This window comes from Cyclopterus lumpus, chromosome 13 (genome assembly GCF_009769545.1).
Source record: "Cyclopterus lumpus isolate fCycLum1 chromosome 13, fCycLum1.pri, whole genome shotgun sequence".
Taxonomy (NCBI): Eukaryota; Metazoa; Chordata; class Actinopteri; order Perciformes; family Cyclopteridae; genus Cyclopterus; species Cyclopterus lumpus.
In genome coordinates, this window is record NC_046978.1 from 11,646,637 (window position 1) to 11,666,738 (window position 20,102).

The 20,102-nt window shown below is 45.7% G+C and overlaps 1 protein-coding gene across 1 annotated transcript in view; it reads left to right on the forward strand.

The window, feature by feature from the left end:
- The window catches only part of nectin1b (nectin cell adhesion molecule 1b), a 70,588-nt gene extending 51,174 nt beyond the window's left edge, over positions 1 to 19,414 (forward strand). Inside the window, exons 5-6 of the mRNA XM_034548189.1 lie at positions 1,591 to 1,742; positions 13,912 to 19,414. Of these exons, the coding sequence (XP_034404080.1) occupies positions 1,591 to 1,742; positions 13,912 to 14,417 (658 nt within the window). The 3' untranslated portion in view covers positions 14,418 to 19,414. The remainder of the gene's footprint in view (positions 1 to 1,590; positions 1,743 to 13,911) is intronic.
- Positions 19,415 to 20,102: the final 688 nt, after the last annotated feature.

The following is a 20,102-nucleotide window of genomic DNA, read 5'->3' on the forward strand; positions in this document are numbered from 1 at the left end:
CTCCTCGCACACACACACACACAACCACACACACACACACACACACACCCACACACACCCACACACACTCGGATGTCTCATACGAATGCTCTGGATATGTGGTTAAATCGCAGCCTTTCATTTCTGCTGCAAATCAATTGGGGTTTGCATAACTCAGCATTTGATAGAGGCTCGTGACATACTGTATTGAGGGTTGTTTGGAGCTCCTTTGCAAAAACGTGTCGCCAGGGTGGCCTCAACTCGGTCATAGCTCTTTCTATTACTGTTCACAGCTGCGAACGCTGTGTTGCTAAGAGAAAAGAAAAAGAAAAAAAAACTGCTTTTGACTCAGAGTTTGCTCCATAATTTGGATTTAACCAGGTATGGATCAGCAGTTTCTAATTGCCACCTCACAAAAGATGAATTAACAAATAGCCCCCCCGTCATCAAGGACCTTGTTGAGAGCCTGCTTAGTGCAGCCCGAGTGCTTGGCGTAAGGCCGCTGTTGGCCCGAGACCTCGTTTCGGCGTCTCCCTGCAGTGTCTTTTTGTTTTTCTCTGGCTGCAATAAATGGAGCGCCACATTGTTTTTTAATGTTCCCACACACCAAAGTGTCTCTCCGACAGAGAGTAGGCCCGGGAGTGAAGGAAGGGGAGGTCTTCGCAGCATCTTTATTGTTCAAAAGAAGCCAATGTCCCACCGCACACAGCAGCAGCAGCAACTCACCACCCTCAGACCGGAGCGCCGCTCAATTCCATCACAGTTGCGTTTGTAGCTCTACTTAAATCCATTCAGCGCAGCCAATGGAGCTGATCGAAGGGGAAGTCGACAGGAAGCATCTAATTGTCACGGAATTTGATACCTTTTGTCCCCACCCCCCAGCCTCCGGGCGCCATAACAAGCGCTCCAGATAATACAAGGGAGGTGTTCCCGTGCTCTGTGACCTCAGAAGTGTGCTGACCTGATCAAAAGACACGAGCAAGTCTGAGCGCGGTGTAGAGAGATACAGCCGACCATGAAGACAAACACCTCGGGCAGGGGGAAGAGACTGGGCTCCAGTTCGCATTGACAGCCCGGCTTTTCTGGTGCATTCTGCATTTATCGCTTGATCAGCTGCCTCTCCTGACGGCTCCCCTGAGCTTTAAGTCCAGCCGCGTGAGCTGTTCCGTGGTAGAGGAACAAAGCCCCGCCCACTCCTCCTCCTACCACAGTCTGTTTTATATCCCACATGCCAAAAAAGAAAATAGGCCTTTGTCCTCAGGCATCAACTATGTCTTACCTGTTTGGACCTGCTGGGATTCCCTGTCCTCACAATTTTGTTTGGACTTGATGGATGATGGATGAAATATTGGGCTGTCAAATATTTCTGGTATTTATCTCCCCCTCACACACTCCCATTCAGGTTTGTTTGGCACAAGAGACTGTATTTTTCATGCGCCTTGAATTGCTTAGCCGCTCCTGGGAGCGTGGTCTGGTGTAATTCTTTTTTTATGGTGTCTACATTATTGCCTCTCTCTCTCTCTCTCTCTCTCTCTCTCTCTCTCTCTCTCTCTCTCTCTCTCTCTCTCTCTCTCTCTCTCTCTCTCTCTCTCTCTCTTTTTTTTACCACAGCTTGAACGGCTCCCTGCCCAGCAATGTGGAGATCAAGAACAACACCCTTTTCTTCAAGGGGCCGGTGACCTACGACCTGGCCGGCACGTACGTCTGCGACGCGACCAACGGCATCGGGACCCGCCCCGCCGTCGTGGACGTCAACATCACAGGTAGTCCGATGACGGCGGTCGCTTCCGTTCTCTTCTCTCTTCCGTAACTCTGGCATGGCTCGCATCAAAACAGTACCTCCCTCCTTAAAATGACCCACCCCCCGCAAATTTAGCGATCTAACACAAATATCCGCACATCAAATAAAAAAAGCTTCTGTATTTTTGTTTTGGAGCTCCACACACACACACACACACACACACACACACACAGCCGCCCACTTCCACCCTGCCCCGGTATGCACCCAGGCGCATGTGTGGGAGCGATACAAAGCAGTTCTATTATTGGTGCCTGAGATAACATCAAGTAAAAAAATCAAAGGGGGGTGTTTGAGGTGAGGGTACTGTGTTGGTCATAGTTAGCCTGCATCATGCTCTCATCTCTCCAAAAACGGCCCCCGTGCCTCTTCTCTTTAGCCGAGTTCATTCTTTGTGTCTCTTCTGTCTTCTGGGGGAAACAAAACTGAATCAGTTCCCTTTGGCCTGCCACTTAATAGCTGGCACACACGCACTGCGGTTCCTCCATAGGAGACGATACTCTGCACTCAAAAGTCTTTGCTACAATCTATACCAGATCGGAGATTTGCTGTACGTTCTATTGGTACCAGCTGTGCGTGTGGTATTGGGAGACTGTCACAGTTTTGCTCTGGTCGGAATGGAAAGGCTTCTTTTCTTTTTTTCTTCCCCGCTATACTCTTTGTGCTGCCTGGTTTCTGGGAAGCGGGGGTGTTCTAACTCGCATTGCTTTGCATGTTGACTCATGTTGGCGTCTCTGGGAACGGTGCGCTTGGTGTGAAGTGAACAGCTGTGCCCTACAGTTTCATTGCATTTTTGTTCCTCTTTTCTTCCCTATTTCCTCTCTTTCAATGTGTTATGCTCTACTGGTAAAAGGCTAGGACAAAGCAGCTGTGTCAGGAAAAAAAAAGTGTTAGGATGTGATGTCATTACCTGCCATGTGAGAAGTTGCCCGTCCCAAAGTAGGCGAGTTAGTAATGTGATAATATAAATCTCAAAGAAGCATGAGCAGCACTTACTTATCAAGCAGGAAAGTGAGGAAGTAATCTAGTGTTAGGAAATCAACTGGCGTCCGCTTGTATTGAGTAGTTGTGTTCCAAAGAGATTGCCACTGTTTTGGCATAAAGTACTGTTTCCTTTTTTGAACAGCAAAACAAAGGCTCCAAAGTCATTTTCCATTTCTGCTTTTGTATTGATTGCTTAAATTAACAAATCCAATTGCTATTGTCCCCACAGTCTCTGTTTATTCTCATCATTTGTCCGTATAATTTTATTGAGTCAGTGAGGTGAACAATGCGTGGGTACAATAATCGGAGCACATTCACTTTCAATTTAGTCTGAATGTAAAATTTGAATCCCAGCCTTTTTTTTCTCCATTGTTTTCTTTGTGCCATAAAAAGGTTTGCAGTTTGCTTAGCAACAGGTTAAAGAATATGTAATGATTTCATTTGAAAACTGTCTTGGCTCCCAGCGGGAGGTTGGCTTTCTTCCTATAATTCTCCATGTTTTCTGTAATGAATACACTTAGTTATTACATGTCATTAAGAGACCCAGACGGTTGCCCACTTTCGACTTGACAACACTCATGCCGACCCATATTCAGAATAATTAAAGGTCACACATCACTTGGTGGTCTCTTTGTATCCTGTGTAATAAGCTGGCTGAATGCTACTCTCTTAAATATGGGTGCTAGCTAGAACCATACAAGCTAGAACCATACAGGGTTTTCTGAATCCTCCAACTGGCACATTTTCAGAAGGCTCCACCTAGAACCCAACATAAAGGGTCATACTATGAGAGAACCCTTCTATGTTGTCATGGTTCCACCCAGAACCCTATCAAGAACCTTTCCACCTTCTAACGGTACCAACAAAAATCCATCCATGGGGTTCTACTGAGAACCCTATAATATTCTAAGGGTTTCATATATAACCCACCCAGAGGGGAGGGGGGGGGGTGGTACCCGTAAAATCATGAGCCCTATCCCTGGCTTTACTGTCACTTGTGAGCCTGCTGCCATGGGAACCCAATCCAGCTGATTTAGGCTTTGAGGGGCTCCTTTAAGAGCCAGCTGATGATGTCCAGCGCAAACCACAACACTCATAGTTCCTCTTTCACAGTTTTTGGAGAAGATAATTAATGAAACAAGCTCCACGACAGCCTTTGCTAATTCAGTGCTGCCCAGCTGTTCAGTGAAATTATAGAGTGAATTAAGCCAAGTGTCCTCAGACAAATCTGGAACTAAAATTTAAACTGTTAAAAATCAGGTTTCACGTTCCAAGTTATTGGGGGTGCTCGTTGAAGAACTCTTTCCTCAAAAAAAGGGTTCTTTGGATAAAAGGAGTTCTTAACCATTCGTCTCGTCACAAACTCGTTCTGCAAAAAACAGCTGGGCAGGAACGCAGCTCTAAAGGAAGCTTTTGGAACCCCTATTTCAGTGGAGCTGCAGGTGGAAGTTCTCTACTGTTAGATGGCAAAAGTCCAGATTTTTCTGTTTCCGATGCATTCCCAAAGGGTCCCATACAAGCCTTTTAAAAGCATAATGCCAGTTCCCATAGTAACCATGACAAGTTAAATGGAGAAGAGCCAGCCTCCCCTCCTGAAATGCCCCACAGAGCCTCAGCTCCAAAATGGCGCCCAGTCAAATTGCAGAAGCTCACAAACGGCTCGAGTTGACTGTCAAACATTCGTATGGTTTGCTGCTTGAGGCTGCAGGAGTGTACCAGCATGTAGGAACAGGGGCAGAGCGGTCCTGCCCTTGTGTCTCACGCAGTCGCAGGTCCAACATGGATACGTTACAGTGGAATCATACAGCGTGTGTGCTCTTTGCTGATGTCGTGAAATGCTAGCCTAACAGGCCAGTCAGCACATCCTTCTGAGGATATGTGCAAAGAGGAAGCGTGTCGGTTTAGAAGGCAATCCTCTGAAAGTACATCCGCTCGTGGTGGACTTAGCATCAGTTATGAAGACATGAATGAGAAGACCGTTAGAGGTGAACTTGAGGGTGGGCACGGCTTTTGTCCCCTCTCTTGACACTAGCGGCGCGCAATGACCCGGTGGTGGAGGTAAAGAAGTATGCTGATGCTTCATTAACTTCAAAGAGCATCAAACCGGCTGAGACGTGGCTGGTGAGAGAGCCCCGCTGCTGTTCAAGGCTGCAGCACTGGGCCTTGGTAATGCCAGCTAAGTGCTCTCTGCAGGGAGGGAAGGTGACCAAGGCTTGTTCATCGGCTTACAGAGACAACCAGAGCTGACAATGTCTGGACTTGTGCTGAACGTCAGATGGTTGTTTCTTGGTTGAGGCCACATTTATTTGTTTTTGGATTGAGAGGCAGTCCGGAGAGTTCTGTGTTTCCAGTCAATTACTCTGGCCTTTTTTAGCCAGCAGTAAACTATACTCGAGCACCGACAGACCTGCGTTGTTCTCTCACCATCCAGATTTGGATGCATCAGAATGCACTACTGCTATTGCATTATGCATAGCTTTTGTTAGTAGTGTGTTTTGTTTTCATTTTGAAGTTGAGCTTCAAAATTGACACGGCAATATACACCTGCCAGGGAGACTGGCAAGATAAAAATATCCGTGACAACTTGTTTGTTTCACAGGAATGAAAAAAAAAAGAGCCATTTTGGGAAGCAACACTGATGGAGCACTTAAGGAAGGCGCATTTTAATCAAGCCCCTCAGTTTCTGCGTGGACGGATTTGTGGGAGCTGCGTAACTGTCACCTCGGCAGATAGCGGGGGCCACGGAGCACCTTGTTTCAATTAGTCTGGGGCTGGTGTTTGTTGCCAAAATGGCCCCGACTACGGTGAGTCACGTGGGCCGAGGTGGCTTTCTCCAAGGACATGTGTTCCGCAGATATGGTGTCGCCTGTCAGAATCTAATGAACCACTCTCCCGTTTTAATCAATCCTCACTCTCGGAGAAAAAATAAAAAGGTGAAAGAGGAAGTGTGATGGAAAAAGAAGAAAGAGAAGAGAGGTAGGAGGAGGAGGAGGAGGAGGAGGAGGAGGAGGAGGAGGTGGTATCTGTGGTGAGAGAGATGAGCTTCATGTGATGGGTGTCTTCCTTGCGAACACCTCTCTCATTCCCATTCAGTTCAGAAATCTCCTGAGGGAAAGTTGACAAGTCGTCAGATCTGATTAATCAGCGGCTTACTAGCGGGCATCAGAGGCCATGAAGAAAGAAAACAAGACAATTAAACAGCCTCGCAATGAAAGTTATTTCTGATGATTCGCTCTCGGCAGCTTCTAATCGTCCGTCAAACGGTGAAGTATTGCAGCTGGGGAGGCCGCAGGAAGAGGGCGGAAACCTCAAAGATCCCCCCCACCGCCAACTTAAGAGAGCACAACAATCAGGCTTTTATTGAGATAATCAGCTTTTCCAAATTCACACTCAAAACTAATCGATGCTGCCATCTTAAATTTGTTCCCAGCGCATAATAAGACGTGATGAATAGCCATTTTGTCAGGATAGCCTTACAATTATGTCATTATCACCACTGAGGAAAGGAGGTGTGTGTGTGTCTGTGTGTGTGTGTGTCTGTGTGTGTGTGTTTTCTCTCAGCAGAACACAGTAATGTGCCTTGTGGGAATATTTCCTTCGGTAAAAGAGTACATTCACATTCACCACCGAGCGAATTTGTTTACACGCTTGAATAATCTTTTAAACTTTTTAACCTTGACTCCCCCACCCCCCCACCCCAACACACAAACACACACACAGCGCTAATCTTTGTGAGATGGAGATGGGGGCCGGGCCAAGTGAAAGACAATGCATAATTCCCGGCGCATTAGCGGGATCAGCTGTGAAGGATAATATCGGATTAGCTCAGGGTCACGCCAGTGTGCGAGACCCTTCTTTCGGTGAATCCACTCACGTTGACGCCAACTTTCATTGCCGTTCGTCGCAGCTGAGGCACCGAGGTGCAGCCGGCTCTGCTGCGGGGCTCCACCACTCAGGTTAAACTGGATGGAGTGAGAGCGTTCTCATCAATTTAGCGAGGAGGGCGTGAGGACGAATCCTTCTGCGAGCGCGGGCGACCGGCGCCGACATCTGTTCACGCCCGCCTGAACAAGCAATAGTTCGCTCCCGTGTGAGCAAATTAAGTTTATAGTAAAGGTGGGGGGAGGGGAAAAGGACATCTTACCCGGCGAATATGAGATGAATAAAACATAGGCAGTTCAATGGAAATATACATAAATAAAGGTGTCCACATGACCGAAGGAGATGCTTCAGTGGGTCGAGGAGGGGGGGGGAACTTAGTTAAAAAGGCAAAGTGGATTCCAGAAATGGGCTCCTGGGAAAAAGTTGGGAGCGGTGCAGTGGCAGACGGAGATGGGCGAGAGGGCGGGATGCTGTTTACATGACTCTCTGTAACAGCCGGTGTTAACTCCCGGTGTTCACCGCTGCCCTACAAAAGACAGGGAGAACCAGTGCTTTAAAAATTTTAATAAATTTCGACCTGGACTTTTTCACTATTTATTCACCACTTGAAATTATCTTTTTTGCCTCCGCATAAGCAATGCAAACAAACGGGGGCCATCGCCTAGAACATTAGCGGTGGCTATATAATGTTCGCCAGCAGGTTGGCAGCAAAGCAGCAGCGAGTTGTTGGCAACTCTCTGGTTTTCCCTTATTTTTTTTAAAGAAACGAACAGCTGGGACATAGATGATTTGCAGATCCAATGAAATGGACCCTTTCTGAAAGAAAAAAAACATAAAATAAAACATTCACTCCTATTAGCCCTCCCTATCAAATTAAACCTCCTCTCACTACTCAACCTCCTCAAACATCTGATTGGTCTCGAGTTGCATCGCATTAAACACGGGATGGTACCATTTCACTTTGGTTGTCGAAGGCCAAAAAAACCCAAAAGAAACATCGCAACCATTCTACTGTAAATTGTTCCACAGCGGCTGCCGAACCCCAAACTGTAAAGCAATGTAGGTGTTGTTATCAGGTGAGGAACAGATGCGTCACCGCGAGGGTCCGTCGTTTCCTCTTCCTCCGCAGGATCGCTGTGTGCGATAAAGCACCCTCCAATAAAACAAGTGGCGCACCATACATTGCTGACATCTAACAGCAGCGCCGCTCCACGCAGCCATTTGTCTCTTTTCTCTCCCCGTGACAGAGACAAGAGACATTATGATGTCAGCTTTGCAGTGGCTCCCCCAGCAATGTGAAATTTGTTTGTCTTCGCCTGTCACGGTGGAGTCTCAATCTGTGCGCCGTAGCACATTCGCAGTGTTGCTGTCTCACCTCGTCGCTTGCATTATTCATAGATCCAAAGGCCACACACGTACAGTGTATATACATATATATATATATATATATATATATATATATATATATATATATATACATACACATATATATATATACATACACATATATATATATATATATATATATATATATATATATATATATATATATATATATATATATATATATGTATATATATATACATATATGTGTTTATCATGTTCGTCAATTGCAGCCGAGTTGGGGGGGGGGGCTCGTTCGGCATTGTGGTCTCCCTGCTCGTTTCTCATCACCCTTGAGATTCACAATCAGGCAGCTACAAACCCCGGAAGGATTCGGTTTTGCAGGCTGAGGGAGTGATTCTCGCTCTGCCCCCCCCCCCCCCCCACACACACACACACACACACACACACACACACACACACACACACACCTCCAGTCCTCACTACGGGAGGGTCCACACGCTGCTCAGATCCGGCCAAGAATACACCTCATTATCCAAATGAGACATTAGCATGAGCCGCTCCTTTGCTTGCACACCATAGGCCGCCCCAGAAAGCCTCTCTCGCGATGCGCTGTGCCCGGGAGAGCACTGAGGGGGACAGTGTGGCGCCATTTCGGAGGAGGATGCTCACTGTGTAAAGGGATCTCTTTTTTGTATTATTTGGAGAAGGAGACATAGCCTGGCTGTGGGAGCGAAATGGAAATGTCTCCAGGGGAGGCATGTGAGAGCGACGCAGCCCAGATCAAGGTGATTTATCTCAACGTTTGTTTCTGCTCTGCTTGCTGTTTCGGCTCTCTGGAGGATATGCAGAGGAGAGGGATGTAGCGGACAGATGGAGCGAGGTGGGTTGAAGGGTGGGGATTGGCTGAGTCCCCTTCGGCCTAACTCTGCTCCTCCGTCCTCCTCCTCCTCGCTGTCCACCCAGTGTGGTGTTGGATCTATCACGCCTCCCTGAGAGCCTGATGAAGTAGGTCAGACGCTGTCCCAGGGTCTGACCACTGGCTCCAGAGTGCTGCGTGGTGATTCAGTCATTACACACACAGCTCCAAAATAACAACAAGGAGACCGCGGATAGATATAAAAACAAGGAGGAGACGGAGGAGAAGCTGAGGGTTTGGACGGCGCTCGTCAACAAACATCGACCCCCGACCCCTACTCCACCGGCTTAACGCCTTCGAAACGTGCCGATTAGTTTGCTGCGTGTCCGCTGACCCATAAGTCGTCCTTAAAGCACCGCGGCCACATGCGGGCTAGCAGGGAAATGTAGAAATGCATTAATAATAGTACCTCATGTGCAAACATGATTCTTAAAAGAGCATTGGTGTTTAGACGCCGGTGTAAATATTCATTGCTCATTAAAGGCGTATTAAGAGTGATTATCACATCCCGCGTCGCTCAGAATGACCACATTACATCAACAAGAGCACCAAACACACTGCTCTCCCAAGTCTTTTGAAACAGAACTGTTTTCCAGAGCTTAACAACATTGATGTGGTCTAATTTGTCATCGTAGTCGTGCTTCTTGTTGCTGTGACTTGTTGTGTTTATTCAGACTATAAACAGCCACAAATGTAATTCAGGGATTGTAAAGCTGGAGAAAAAAGAGCCCCATGCGGCGGTCCACGTTGCTCAGCCGGGCCTTGGAGTTGCTGCGTGTTTCACCGCGGATGAAGTCTGGATGTTTTGGGCAGCGTTTTCTCCTCCGGCTGTCCGTCCGGTGCCTCTGACCTTTTTTTCACAGGGAAATTTAATTTTAATCAGATGGTTGTAAAATGCCTTGTTCACTTACATGCCAGGAAAGCTCAGGCCTCTGTTCAGTCGGCGATAGCGGCGAGAGAATCCGATAAAAATCGAAAGGGAAAAGAAAGCGCTGGATATTTGGGAGGCGAGTGGAGAAGAGGAGCTTCGCCTCGGCTCCCCGGCAGCATATTAAATTCCCGTCAGTGATGAGCTTTCATTCGTTGTGGCAGCATTACATTTCCATGACTTCACGACCACTGGCACATTCAGACAGGGGGAGTAATGAGGATCGTTGGAATCACTGAACTAATGCGTCTTCCTGAATTGTCTCCATCCTCCCCCTCCCCGTCCTCACCCATTCATTATGCCATCCTCTATTTGCCGTTGCCACTCCCCCAAAGCCTCTCAAAGGCCCTCGCTCCATCTTCTTTTATTTTCTATCTTTTTTTTTCTTTCTTGTTTCCCCTTCTATGTTGCCACTCCTCAAACTCTGAGTAGTCCTCTGTTTTCTTTTCATCCCGCGTTGTCTCGCAGCTTGTTCCTCTTTTCGTCACATTAAAACACCACTCCCTGTACCGCTCTTTTGAGATGCCCTCTCATTTTCCCAGCCGCTGTCATAACACTTTGTCCGAGTGATTGCTGCGTAGGCTCAGGAATGTTTGTACCTGCCTCTCTCCTTCTCTTTGTCGTGTTCAGACATGACTGGAGCACACCCAGAGACGGTACCTGCAGGACGCAGTTGCGATACAGTTTCTCTCCCTTATTTGTCTTTTTTTTGTAAAGCTCCTCTCTGCTTCAGACGTTCCTCTCCTTCAGTGTCTTTGAATGTGTGCTGCTGCTGCTGGTTGTTTTGTACCGTTGCTTACACTGTACTACACAACATAAATGTGTGTGTGTGTGTGTTGTTTTCTGAAGCCACAAATCTGGCACGAGGCTGATGCGTCATTCCCACAACAAGATGTCAGTCTTTAAATAAAAAAGAAGAACAATTTCACATTAGTTTACCGTTTGATTCTCTCATTCCTGTTCAACACAAACGAGAAATCTCATTGAGTCGTGGAATGTTCGGGGGGAGTAACTCATCTACTCGATCGAGGCAAAATGTGAGCGTTTCAAAACACTGTGATTAATGTGAAACGAAACAACGTTGGGTTTGCAGCGTTCCAAAAAATCGCTGCGGTGTTCTCACGGTATCCGCTGCCTGTGTGCATCGATCACGCCTTTGCTTTGAATTATCGCCTTTCAGAGCACATCTCGGGAACCTATTAATCTCAATAGTTCATTTTAGTCTTTGCTACTCAAGGTTACCCCACTATCTGCATATTTCCAGCGTGGCATTAATAGACGACGCCTTTTTGTTTGCCCGTAACTGTATCAGGCCTGTTGTGCCGCTTTGAGGTCTTTTTTTATCTATCTGTTGGCAGGTGCTGCCGATAGCGTGGGCCGCGCGCTGGTGGATCGCCTCCTCCCTCCCTCTGTGCTGTCAAATGCCCCTGCGCGCCCCGAACATTGACATTTTTTTGGCTTATTATTAGTGTTTCTTTAATGTGATTAGTTAGGAGACAAAGAGGTGCGTTGATGTGACCTGAGCGGTGAGTAGGAAGGAGTGTAACTACTCCTCTTTGGTAAAGGTCTTAAAAACACCTTTACCCTAGCTTCCTCGGAGGTGGATGTGCCACAAAAATAGCTGAATGTTTACAACTGCTTTCATGTCTGCAGTTTGTATGTTAACGCTCACATTCTTTAAATATGGGTGTCAAGAGGTGCCGTCACCTGATCCCTTATGCAAAACGGATGATGGAGAGCGCCTTTGAAGGCCTGCAGCATCTTCTTTTTTTTTACTGCCACTCCCTCTGTAGTTTTAATGCTCCGGCCTTGTGTTTGTCACCTCTCTAAGTGGTAAATATCGAGTTTTGGCAACCGTAGAGAATGCAGGGCAAAGGGCCGCCTAATTAAGATTGAATAGGGGCCGATGTCAGGGAAGACGCATCCAGCAGAGGAAGGCAGTTAATGGTAGAGGAGAGGATTACAGTTCCCTTTTCCCTCAATCCTCTGGATTTTCTTCCCTTTTTGGACTTGGTTGGGAAGATGTGTTTTGTGGAGACCGGGGGGTGACCTGGCAGTGCTCTCCCATTCATGTGTGTAATGAAGGCCTGTGTCTGCATAATCCCATTAGGTGGTCAGATTAAAACCTGAGCTGATATTGGAGACTGTGCCCGGCACCGCTTTAGAAATTGGAGAGCTTTGCTGCCTGGGCCCCGGGAGAGTGAGCAGGAGGAAGAGCAGCTGAGGAGAGCGGACTGTGTTTGGGAGGTCGCTGCTTTGGACTGATAGAGTGCCATTGTAATTAAAGGAGAGGGGAACGGCTTCGACGGGCTCCTCTGCCGAGGCCAATCCCTTCCTTTTTTTTTTTTATTACCAGAGTTATGCAGAGATTTACACACAAAAAAAACAGAAGTAAAGCTGTTCTAATCGAGTGTAATGGTTTTGATTCAACTACAAAAATAATAATGTTCTGTCCACGTGGGATATTTTGCGATGATAATTCAAAATCTCCTTGGAACTTTTAGGATTGCAGAAACCTTCATTTTGGCTCAATTCTGATTAGTCTCCACTTTTAGACAATCTCCCAATCCAAATGAACCGTAATATTGAATATAATAGCATCCTCTAAACGGTCTAAATTGTGTTCAATTTAGATAAATCTCACTGATTTGCCCAGATTAATATTCCCTCTGAGAAGACGGCTGACGAGCAGCGTTGCCACACTCGTCAGATTGTGACTCACCATGATGGGATGGTAATAACTAAGTACAGCGGCAGGGAGAAATTGTATCAAAAGCAGTAAATCTTTTGCTGTGCCTCGTCAGACTTGTCGTGCCTTGTTGCATAACCAAGCCCTGCGTGAACGGGGAAGCTCACCCCCCCCTTTCTTCCTCACTGCTTTGCTCTCCCTACTTCCAGTCCTCTCTCCCACACCATTTGTTTAGGAGATAGGTGGTTTAACTCTTTGTGGTTACCACCACCACCACCACCTCTCTGTTGGGGATTCAGCGTTGGAGCCATTGAAGTTAACGTGCTTCTGCTCTGCAGGTTTAGACAAGAGCTACCTGCGCGCCTCCATCCTTTGATCACGTTTCACAGTCGACTCTTTCCGTCTCTGCGCTTCAGGGAGCTTTGCACGTTTTTTAAATCTTTTTTTCCATGTGAGGCGTGTGTAAGAGACACGGTTTCCAAGGCTCAGAATTTACCATAATCAACAACTGTGCTCGTCACAAGCAGCCCTGCATTCCTGTGAGAATGCTGCGTGCTCTCTAAAAAAAAACCAATGGTGGAATGGATGTTCCATTTGAGCTCCACATCGAGGCAGTTTTGAATTTAACACAAGGCAAAAACCCAGCCTCTAGAGTCTTGGTTATTGTGTGTCTCTAGCGGGCCGTTAGTCATTGTCACTCCAGATTAGAGCACACCTTTGACTCATCTGATACTTTTCTCTTTACTGAGCGCTACGCCTTTTCTTTCTCTGCTGTGTGCCCCGCTGCCTGAGTGGAGGAGCTTTGTGCTTATCAGCTCCCTTGATGCATGATGATGTGTATGCTCAGCTGCTGTTAAGTCATCTCTGGCAGTGCTCTTTCATTTAATTACCGCCACACCGATGATTAAGTCGGTTACATGTCATGTCGCTGGACTGTACCGCAGTATGTCATCCAATGTGCTCACTTTGATCTTGTGTGAAACCCCCAAAGACTGAAAGGCCACACGTCCATGAATGAATTCTTCCACAGCTCTGTTGATTAAACTGTCTCATTTTCTTTTCCGCCTTCCAAAGAGGAAATGATGGCTAATGCACACTGACAAACACCATTCACTTTGAGTCTCTCCAGTTGTTTTGCTCTTTGATGGTGTTGTTGTGTTGTTCCATGTCTGAAACTGCATGCCACTGTTTATGGGCGGAGCCTTGCCACGCTCGGGGAGGGCTCTTCTGGGGTTGGTGGCCGGGGGTCCTTCCCTTTCCCTTTGCTTTTACCGTCCTTGTCTCCCTTACTTCATCTCTCCTAAAAAAAAAAATCTGCACCTGCACAAATGCACCTCCTCCCACCTGAGCACTGACACACTCCCTTCCATCTGTCTTTTCCTACCCAGAATTCCCTAACAACTCGCTCCCTGGGGGCCCAGAGATCCCGCAGGAGCAACACAATACAGGTGCCATCATCGGGGGCGCTGTAGTGGGAGTGGCCCTGTTGGGCGTGGCGGCCATACTGCTCTTCGTATTCCTGCGCCGCCGCCAGCGCACCTTCAAGGGGGACTACAGCACCAAGAAACACGTGTTTGGTAACGGGTACAGCAAGGCCGGCGGCCTGCCCGTTCACCCGCCCATGCCCAAGAACCTCCAGTACCCGGACGACTCCGACGACGAGAAGAAGCCCGCCCAGATTGGCGGCCCCAGTGGGTTTGAGGCGAGCGAGCGCGAATTTGACGGAGAGCAAGAGGACCTGAAGAGGCCCTATTTCACCGTGGACGAGGTGGAGAGCCGAGATTATGACGAGCGGACTCTGGCTTTCCAGTATGACCCTCAACCTGAGATAGCCGACGATATGATCTCTCAAACCGACGGCTCTGTCATTTCTAAGAAAGAGTGGTACGTGTAGTGGCATGCAGCAACCAAACCAAACCCTTTGACCCCCCCCACCACCTGCATTCCACTGCACCCTTCACCTCCATCACGACCCTCCCCGTGCCCCTCCCATTCGTCAAACTGCACCCTTCACAGTCCCGTTCCTCTTTTGGTCTACCTAGTACCCCCTCCCCCTCCCCGCACCCACATCATTCAACTAATCTCAATTAGAAAAAAAAACAAGTGTCTATTTAAAGTGCTAGCAACGTCAACTTCTCAACATGACAGCATTGGTATCAGTTCCATCAGGTGAACGGGAAAAGAGTACGGACTAAGGTATGTAAGTGGACCCGTCCTAACGGACACGCGGGTCCATCAGTACTGGTGTAATATTATTTGTGTGCATTTCCTCATGTTATAAATGTATTAAATGTGTAAAAAGAGATTGCAGGTTGAGGTTTTTGCCGAGCACACTTGTGAAAGTCCTACACTGGATGTGCGATCTGTTTTTCTTTGGGTTTTTTTTTAATGACCATTGCCGTTTTTGTTATTTTTATAATGTCTTTTTGTATGATTTTTGAGTGACCAGAGAATTGAGAGTTCAATGTTTGAAATGATTACAGGTGGAGTTGTAAGTGTTTGTAACTGTGTGGTCAGATGTTTAAGAGAAAGGAAAAAAGAAAAAAAGCAAGCCACACAGCACCTGTACCATTTCTCCCGTTTCGCACTGGGGTTAGCGTCCATGAAATGACTAATTTTTGTATATTCACAGCATTGAAAGCAGATGTGTGATTGCTGTTTTTCCAAAGACACGCTTAGTCCCTCTTGAACCCCCCACCACCACTACCCTTGTAGGCTTGGTTTGTTTGTTTACAGAGAGCGAATCAGTCTACAGAGCCAGGCAGACGAATATTGAGCGTTTTCAATATTGTCCCCAAATGTCAGTCACATCTAATTAGTTTCTACATCAGTGAATCTGAATAAACGGGTAGGGGGGGAGAGGAGGAGAGAGGACTTCAACAGTTTTCACTTTTTTTCTTCAGTAGTGCATCGCAGTCGCGTCCAAAAGAGGTTTTGGTGAGTCTCCGTGTCCACAGAAACCTTCGATAATGCTCTGAAATGTGATGATTGTCATTTGACTTGAACAGGTTGGCCTTTGTACACCATCGTACCACTATAATGAAACGTCTTTTTTTGTGCGTGTGTGAGTGTGTTGAGTTGTCCTAATTTTATCAAATGGATGTTAGAGAAAAGTGACCGTGGAGTTTCCCAATAATGACTCTGTCTCACCTTTATGATTGTGTGACCCCCCCCCCCCCCACACACACACACACCACCACCACCACACACACGCTCTACGCTTACACCAACAGCATTTCTATGAGTCGTCGTCCATGGGTTTGGGTGATGTCCACAGATGCTTATATTTGCATCCTTGGGGGGGAAAAAAAGCTTTTTAGCATGTAAAGGGAATAAAGAACATGAAGGTGGCCATGCTGGAGTTTAAGAGGTCACTTGCTGCTTTCATTAGTTTTTCCATCTATTATTTTTTTCCTTCAGAATTTTATATAAAAATAATTTCAGTTTTCATCTGACTCCACGGCTGTCAGGAGGCAGAAAGGTCCATGACAGAATAATTAGCAAAAAAGCATTTGCTTAAAAAAAGAAGAACAAACGTCGGAAGCAAAAGAGTAAATCCGTGGATATAAACGATATAAATACTATATCAAGCCATTTTCTTTGTGTGTGTGTTACGTCGCTATTCTTTCTGTATTGATTCCAGTGCGTGTTTGTCCTCATTTGCAGCTTAAGTATGCAGTATTGACAGAGGTATGAGTTTATGGCCACGCAGTACCCAGGATCAATATTGCAGTTAACTCATATAAAAAGTATATAAATATATATAAATGAAAAAATAACATCTCTGTCTACTGTATCGTTTTAGATGAGCATGTTACTCACGAGCCTCAATTAATATTGTACTGTATTGTACAAAATTGACATTGCAAAAGGGGAAAATATCACGTTCTGATTTTTTTTAAAAAAGAGTCTGATTTCAGTTTAGTTTTCTACTGCCTTATTATTTTTTGGTTCAGTGTAACCACGACAGTTCTTACAACGTACATAAGGTTTGCAACAGAAAGCATCAGAGTGGGAAAACCACAGTTGCAGGGTTGCTTCATGCAAATCACAATTAGAATGCCTTTTAGTTTATTGTTCACCTGTAGGTGAACTGAATTGCTGTAACTTTGAGATTTCTCAGTTTGCTTGCGGCAGCATAACGGAGACAAACGTTTTTAATCTTTTCTTCTTGCATTCAGTGCCTATCGAAGTCAGAAGTCAGAGCAGTTGCTGCTCCACCGTTTAAGTTATTCACGCCGTAGAATGACCTCATCGAGTAATATTGAGATGTGACATGGACTGCAAAATCAGAAAAATGATGGTTCTTTACTTGCAGTGAGTTGTAGGTAATATCGTGGGGCTCCAGCACAATGCTAACAAGGTGTCTGCACTTGATCTTTAAATCAATTGATCTCTTAAAGCTGTATCCATTACCATTTTAAAGTTTAATGACGGCTTAATGGTGACACAGCACTTTTTTCTTTCCTTCTCCTCCGCCCAGTCAATACTGGATACTTTAAGTCCTAAAGAGATCAAACTTTCGCCATTTAGTCGCACATCGCTGGCCTGTCTAAGCACAACAATTGAAACACTAATAGAGTGAAAAGAGATTTAAATGAAAATGTTAAAACGTAGCCCAAAGGAAAGATCAACTTGACCCCCGCACACCACACAAACACACTTTTTAAAGCACAAGTTTAAGGTTTCATTGTACGTTATGAAACCACTGCCACACCTGCTTCTAACACATGTTGGAGGAAGAGAAACCTTTCAGTTGGGGGTTGACGTTCTGTATACTGGTAGATTTAAACATTGTCTTCATGTTGTCGGGGTGTTGTGAGATCCTATTTTGTAATACTGAGTGTAACTCCATTCCATCCTAATCTACTTTTTGTATTCAGTATGTTCAACATTCCACTGTAAATACTGTACATACGTTTGAGATTATAGTTGGGATTTATTTAGGAACAACTGCGTAGGGACCCTGTTCATGTAAAATATACATATTTTGACTACAAGCCTATAGACTCGATGATGGCTAGATGAAGCCGATAGCTTATTTCCAAAGCCCCACTTAGAAATGCTCCCGCGGTACGTTTTTGATATGCCACTAGCGGCTTCGCTGTCATACAACAGGGGGGACGCATACAGTTTGTCCATGTAATGTTATTGAAAGAAAATCTAAAAGAAAGAAATTGTTTGTAGGCAGCCATGTGAATGTATATTTCTGAGGGTGTTACAAATATGAAAAAAAAAAAAAAAATCTCTTGTTCAATTGTGATGACCCAGTGAAGTAACTTGTATTTGTTTTAAGCATTAAATGAGTTCAATAGTCAGCGATGTTCTGTGCCAATTTTACTGATTGGATAGATGGGTGTTATCTGATTGAATATTGGGTTCACGTCTGCAACACATTTCTTGTCACTGTGTATTGGTCTTGTTAGTTGAAGCTCTTTCCCAATAGCTTTGCTCGCCTCATGCAGGTGCTTACTCGGTTTTATTTTGCAGCCTCATCACTTCCTGTGACAACATGTTTTCGCTCCCCACTCGTCAAATACCGACTCTTGATCACTGGCCCCAAGTGTCAAACTGTGACGCTCTCGGTACCCCTCTAGAGTCCATTTTGGATGTTTCAGGGTCAGGCATTTTTGTTTCCACTCAACTTGCATCGTGTCTTTTCAAAATATACCTCCGTCTTCACAAGAAGTTAGGTCAAGGCAACAAAACCGCTTGGTTAGGGGAAAGAAGCGCGGTTGACGGTAACTTGACTGACTCACTAACATTTAGTGTGGTTAGCAAATTAGTTCAGACATGACAAAAGCCACTCATGTGATTAGCGGGTGCCAAACGAGTCACGTGAAAACACTGTGAGCGTTCACACGGGACAAAAAAACACATTCCTGGAAGAAAGTCAGTTGTTTTTTGTTTTTTTTGTTGGCGTGATGCCAATTTTTTACCCCTCCCCCCCATCTGTCACCCAGCCAAGCGTTGGTATTTGACGAGTTGGAAGTGAGGCCGATGATATTTAAATCCAAATGTTGCTCTTCTTCCATACAGCCATTGGACAGCCACCATTTTAGACACGTTGCACCATTCAGCATTCAGCTCTCAGAAGGCTAAACAGGCCCAGGATGAATATCTCTTACGCTCCGTTGTTCGCTCTAGATTTCATGCCTGAACATGAGACCAATCTGATGATGAAAGTAACACAATCAGACATGGTGAGGAAATGTCTTGTAATGTGAACACCTTCTGTCCTACAGGTGTGGAAGGTGTACCTTTACCACATGTTGCCAAAACAGCTTAAGCCAGTGAGAAAAAGGTTTACGGTGTTGTAACCTTATCATTTCACGTGGGGCCAAGATAGATAAAGGGACGCGCACACGGTATATAACACAGTCTGCAGTGGTTATTACTGTACCTTTTTAAATGTGCCTTTTACCCTTTTTAATTGGAGAGCGAAAACTGTCAGACAGATGTTGGTATTGAGTTCAGTGCTTAATGAAGCTACAGTGATATGATGAGAGCAGCCCAGTGTAGAGCCAGACAGATCTGTCTCAGACTGTGGGACTCGAGTGCAGACATCTGCACCGTGCACATTAAGAACAGCCCAGAGTTTGCAGCTGTTGCCATCCATTTCCTAAAAGAGCTCTTTGTAGCCCTTGGGGCTTTGATGGCACATAGGCTTTTAACATGCATGGCCATCCGTTTTCTTTTTTCTTCCCCATCCTTTCAGCTGCTCTAGCTTGTAGCTGTGTATACGGATCCATGTACTGATATAAAAGAGGGGAAATATCTCTGATTTCTTCAAGTGTTTCATTTTAAGATATATATTTGTTGGACTCTCCTGTCTGAGTTCTGAAATGTTTTTCTCAGTACGTATTGTTGCTGCAACCTAACATGTGTCACGACCTGCAGAAAAAATAAAAAAGTGCTTATGGTATGGTTATGCATAGTTATTTGTAACAACTTTTTTTGGGGGGGTAAACAGATTGTTTCTGGTTTCTAGAAATATGTTTTGCTCTTGTTTTCTATCTGTTTTCAATGTGTACAGATTTGAGGTCACGTGAGGTTGTCCATAATAAAAAACATGCAACTGTAAATGGTGTCCTCACTCGTATGTTAAACACTGTCGCAGGCTTAATGGCGGTGACGGTCACTCCCACAGCGTTCAGCCTCGCCGAGTACACCATCAGGAAAATGTTTTTAAGTTCCTAATTACAATGAGGAGAGAATTCATTCTCAATGAACACATATTTAAATTGACATGTGCACAAAAGGAGACATGGGACTAGTCTTTGGTGACGAGACCCCGTCAAGACATCATATCATATCTTGAGGGGGGGGGGCGGTGTTGAAGCCGCCAGTAGAAGAGGGAACGCTCCTACATGGCGTAACTCTAGAAATGGGCAGAGGGGTGGAGCCGAGGCGGGCCTGAGTGACACAGCAGAGGAGACCGCTAGCACTCACCCACCTGTCACTCAAAGCGGCTTTGCTCTCAAGTATGCAACACTTAATATAATTTAAATAGTCAACAATCAAGTGGCCATTCAAGGAACTGCATTTTGAGAGAGCTGAGAATAAATAAAGCATTTAG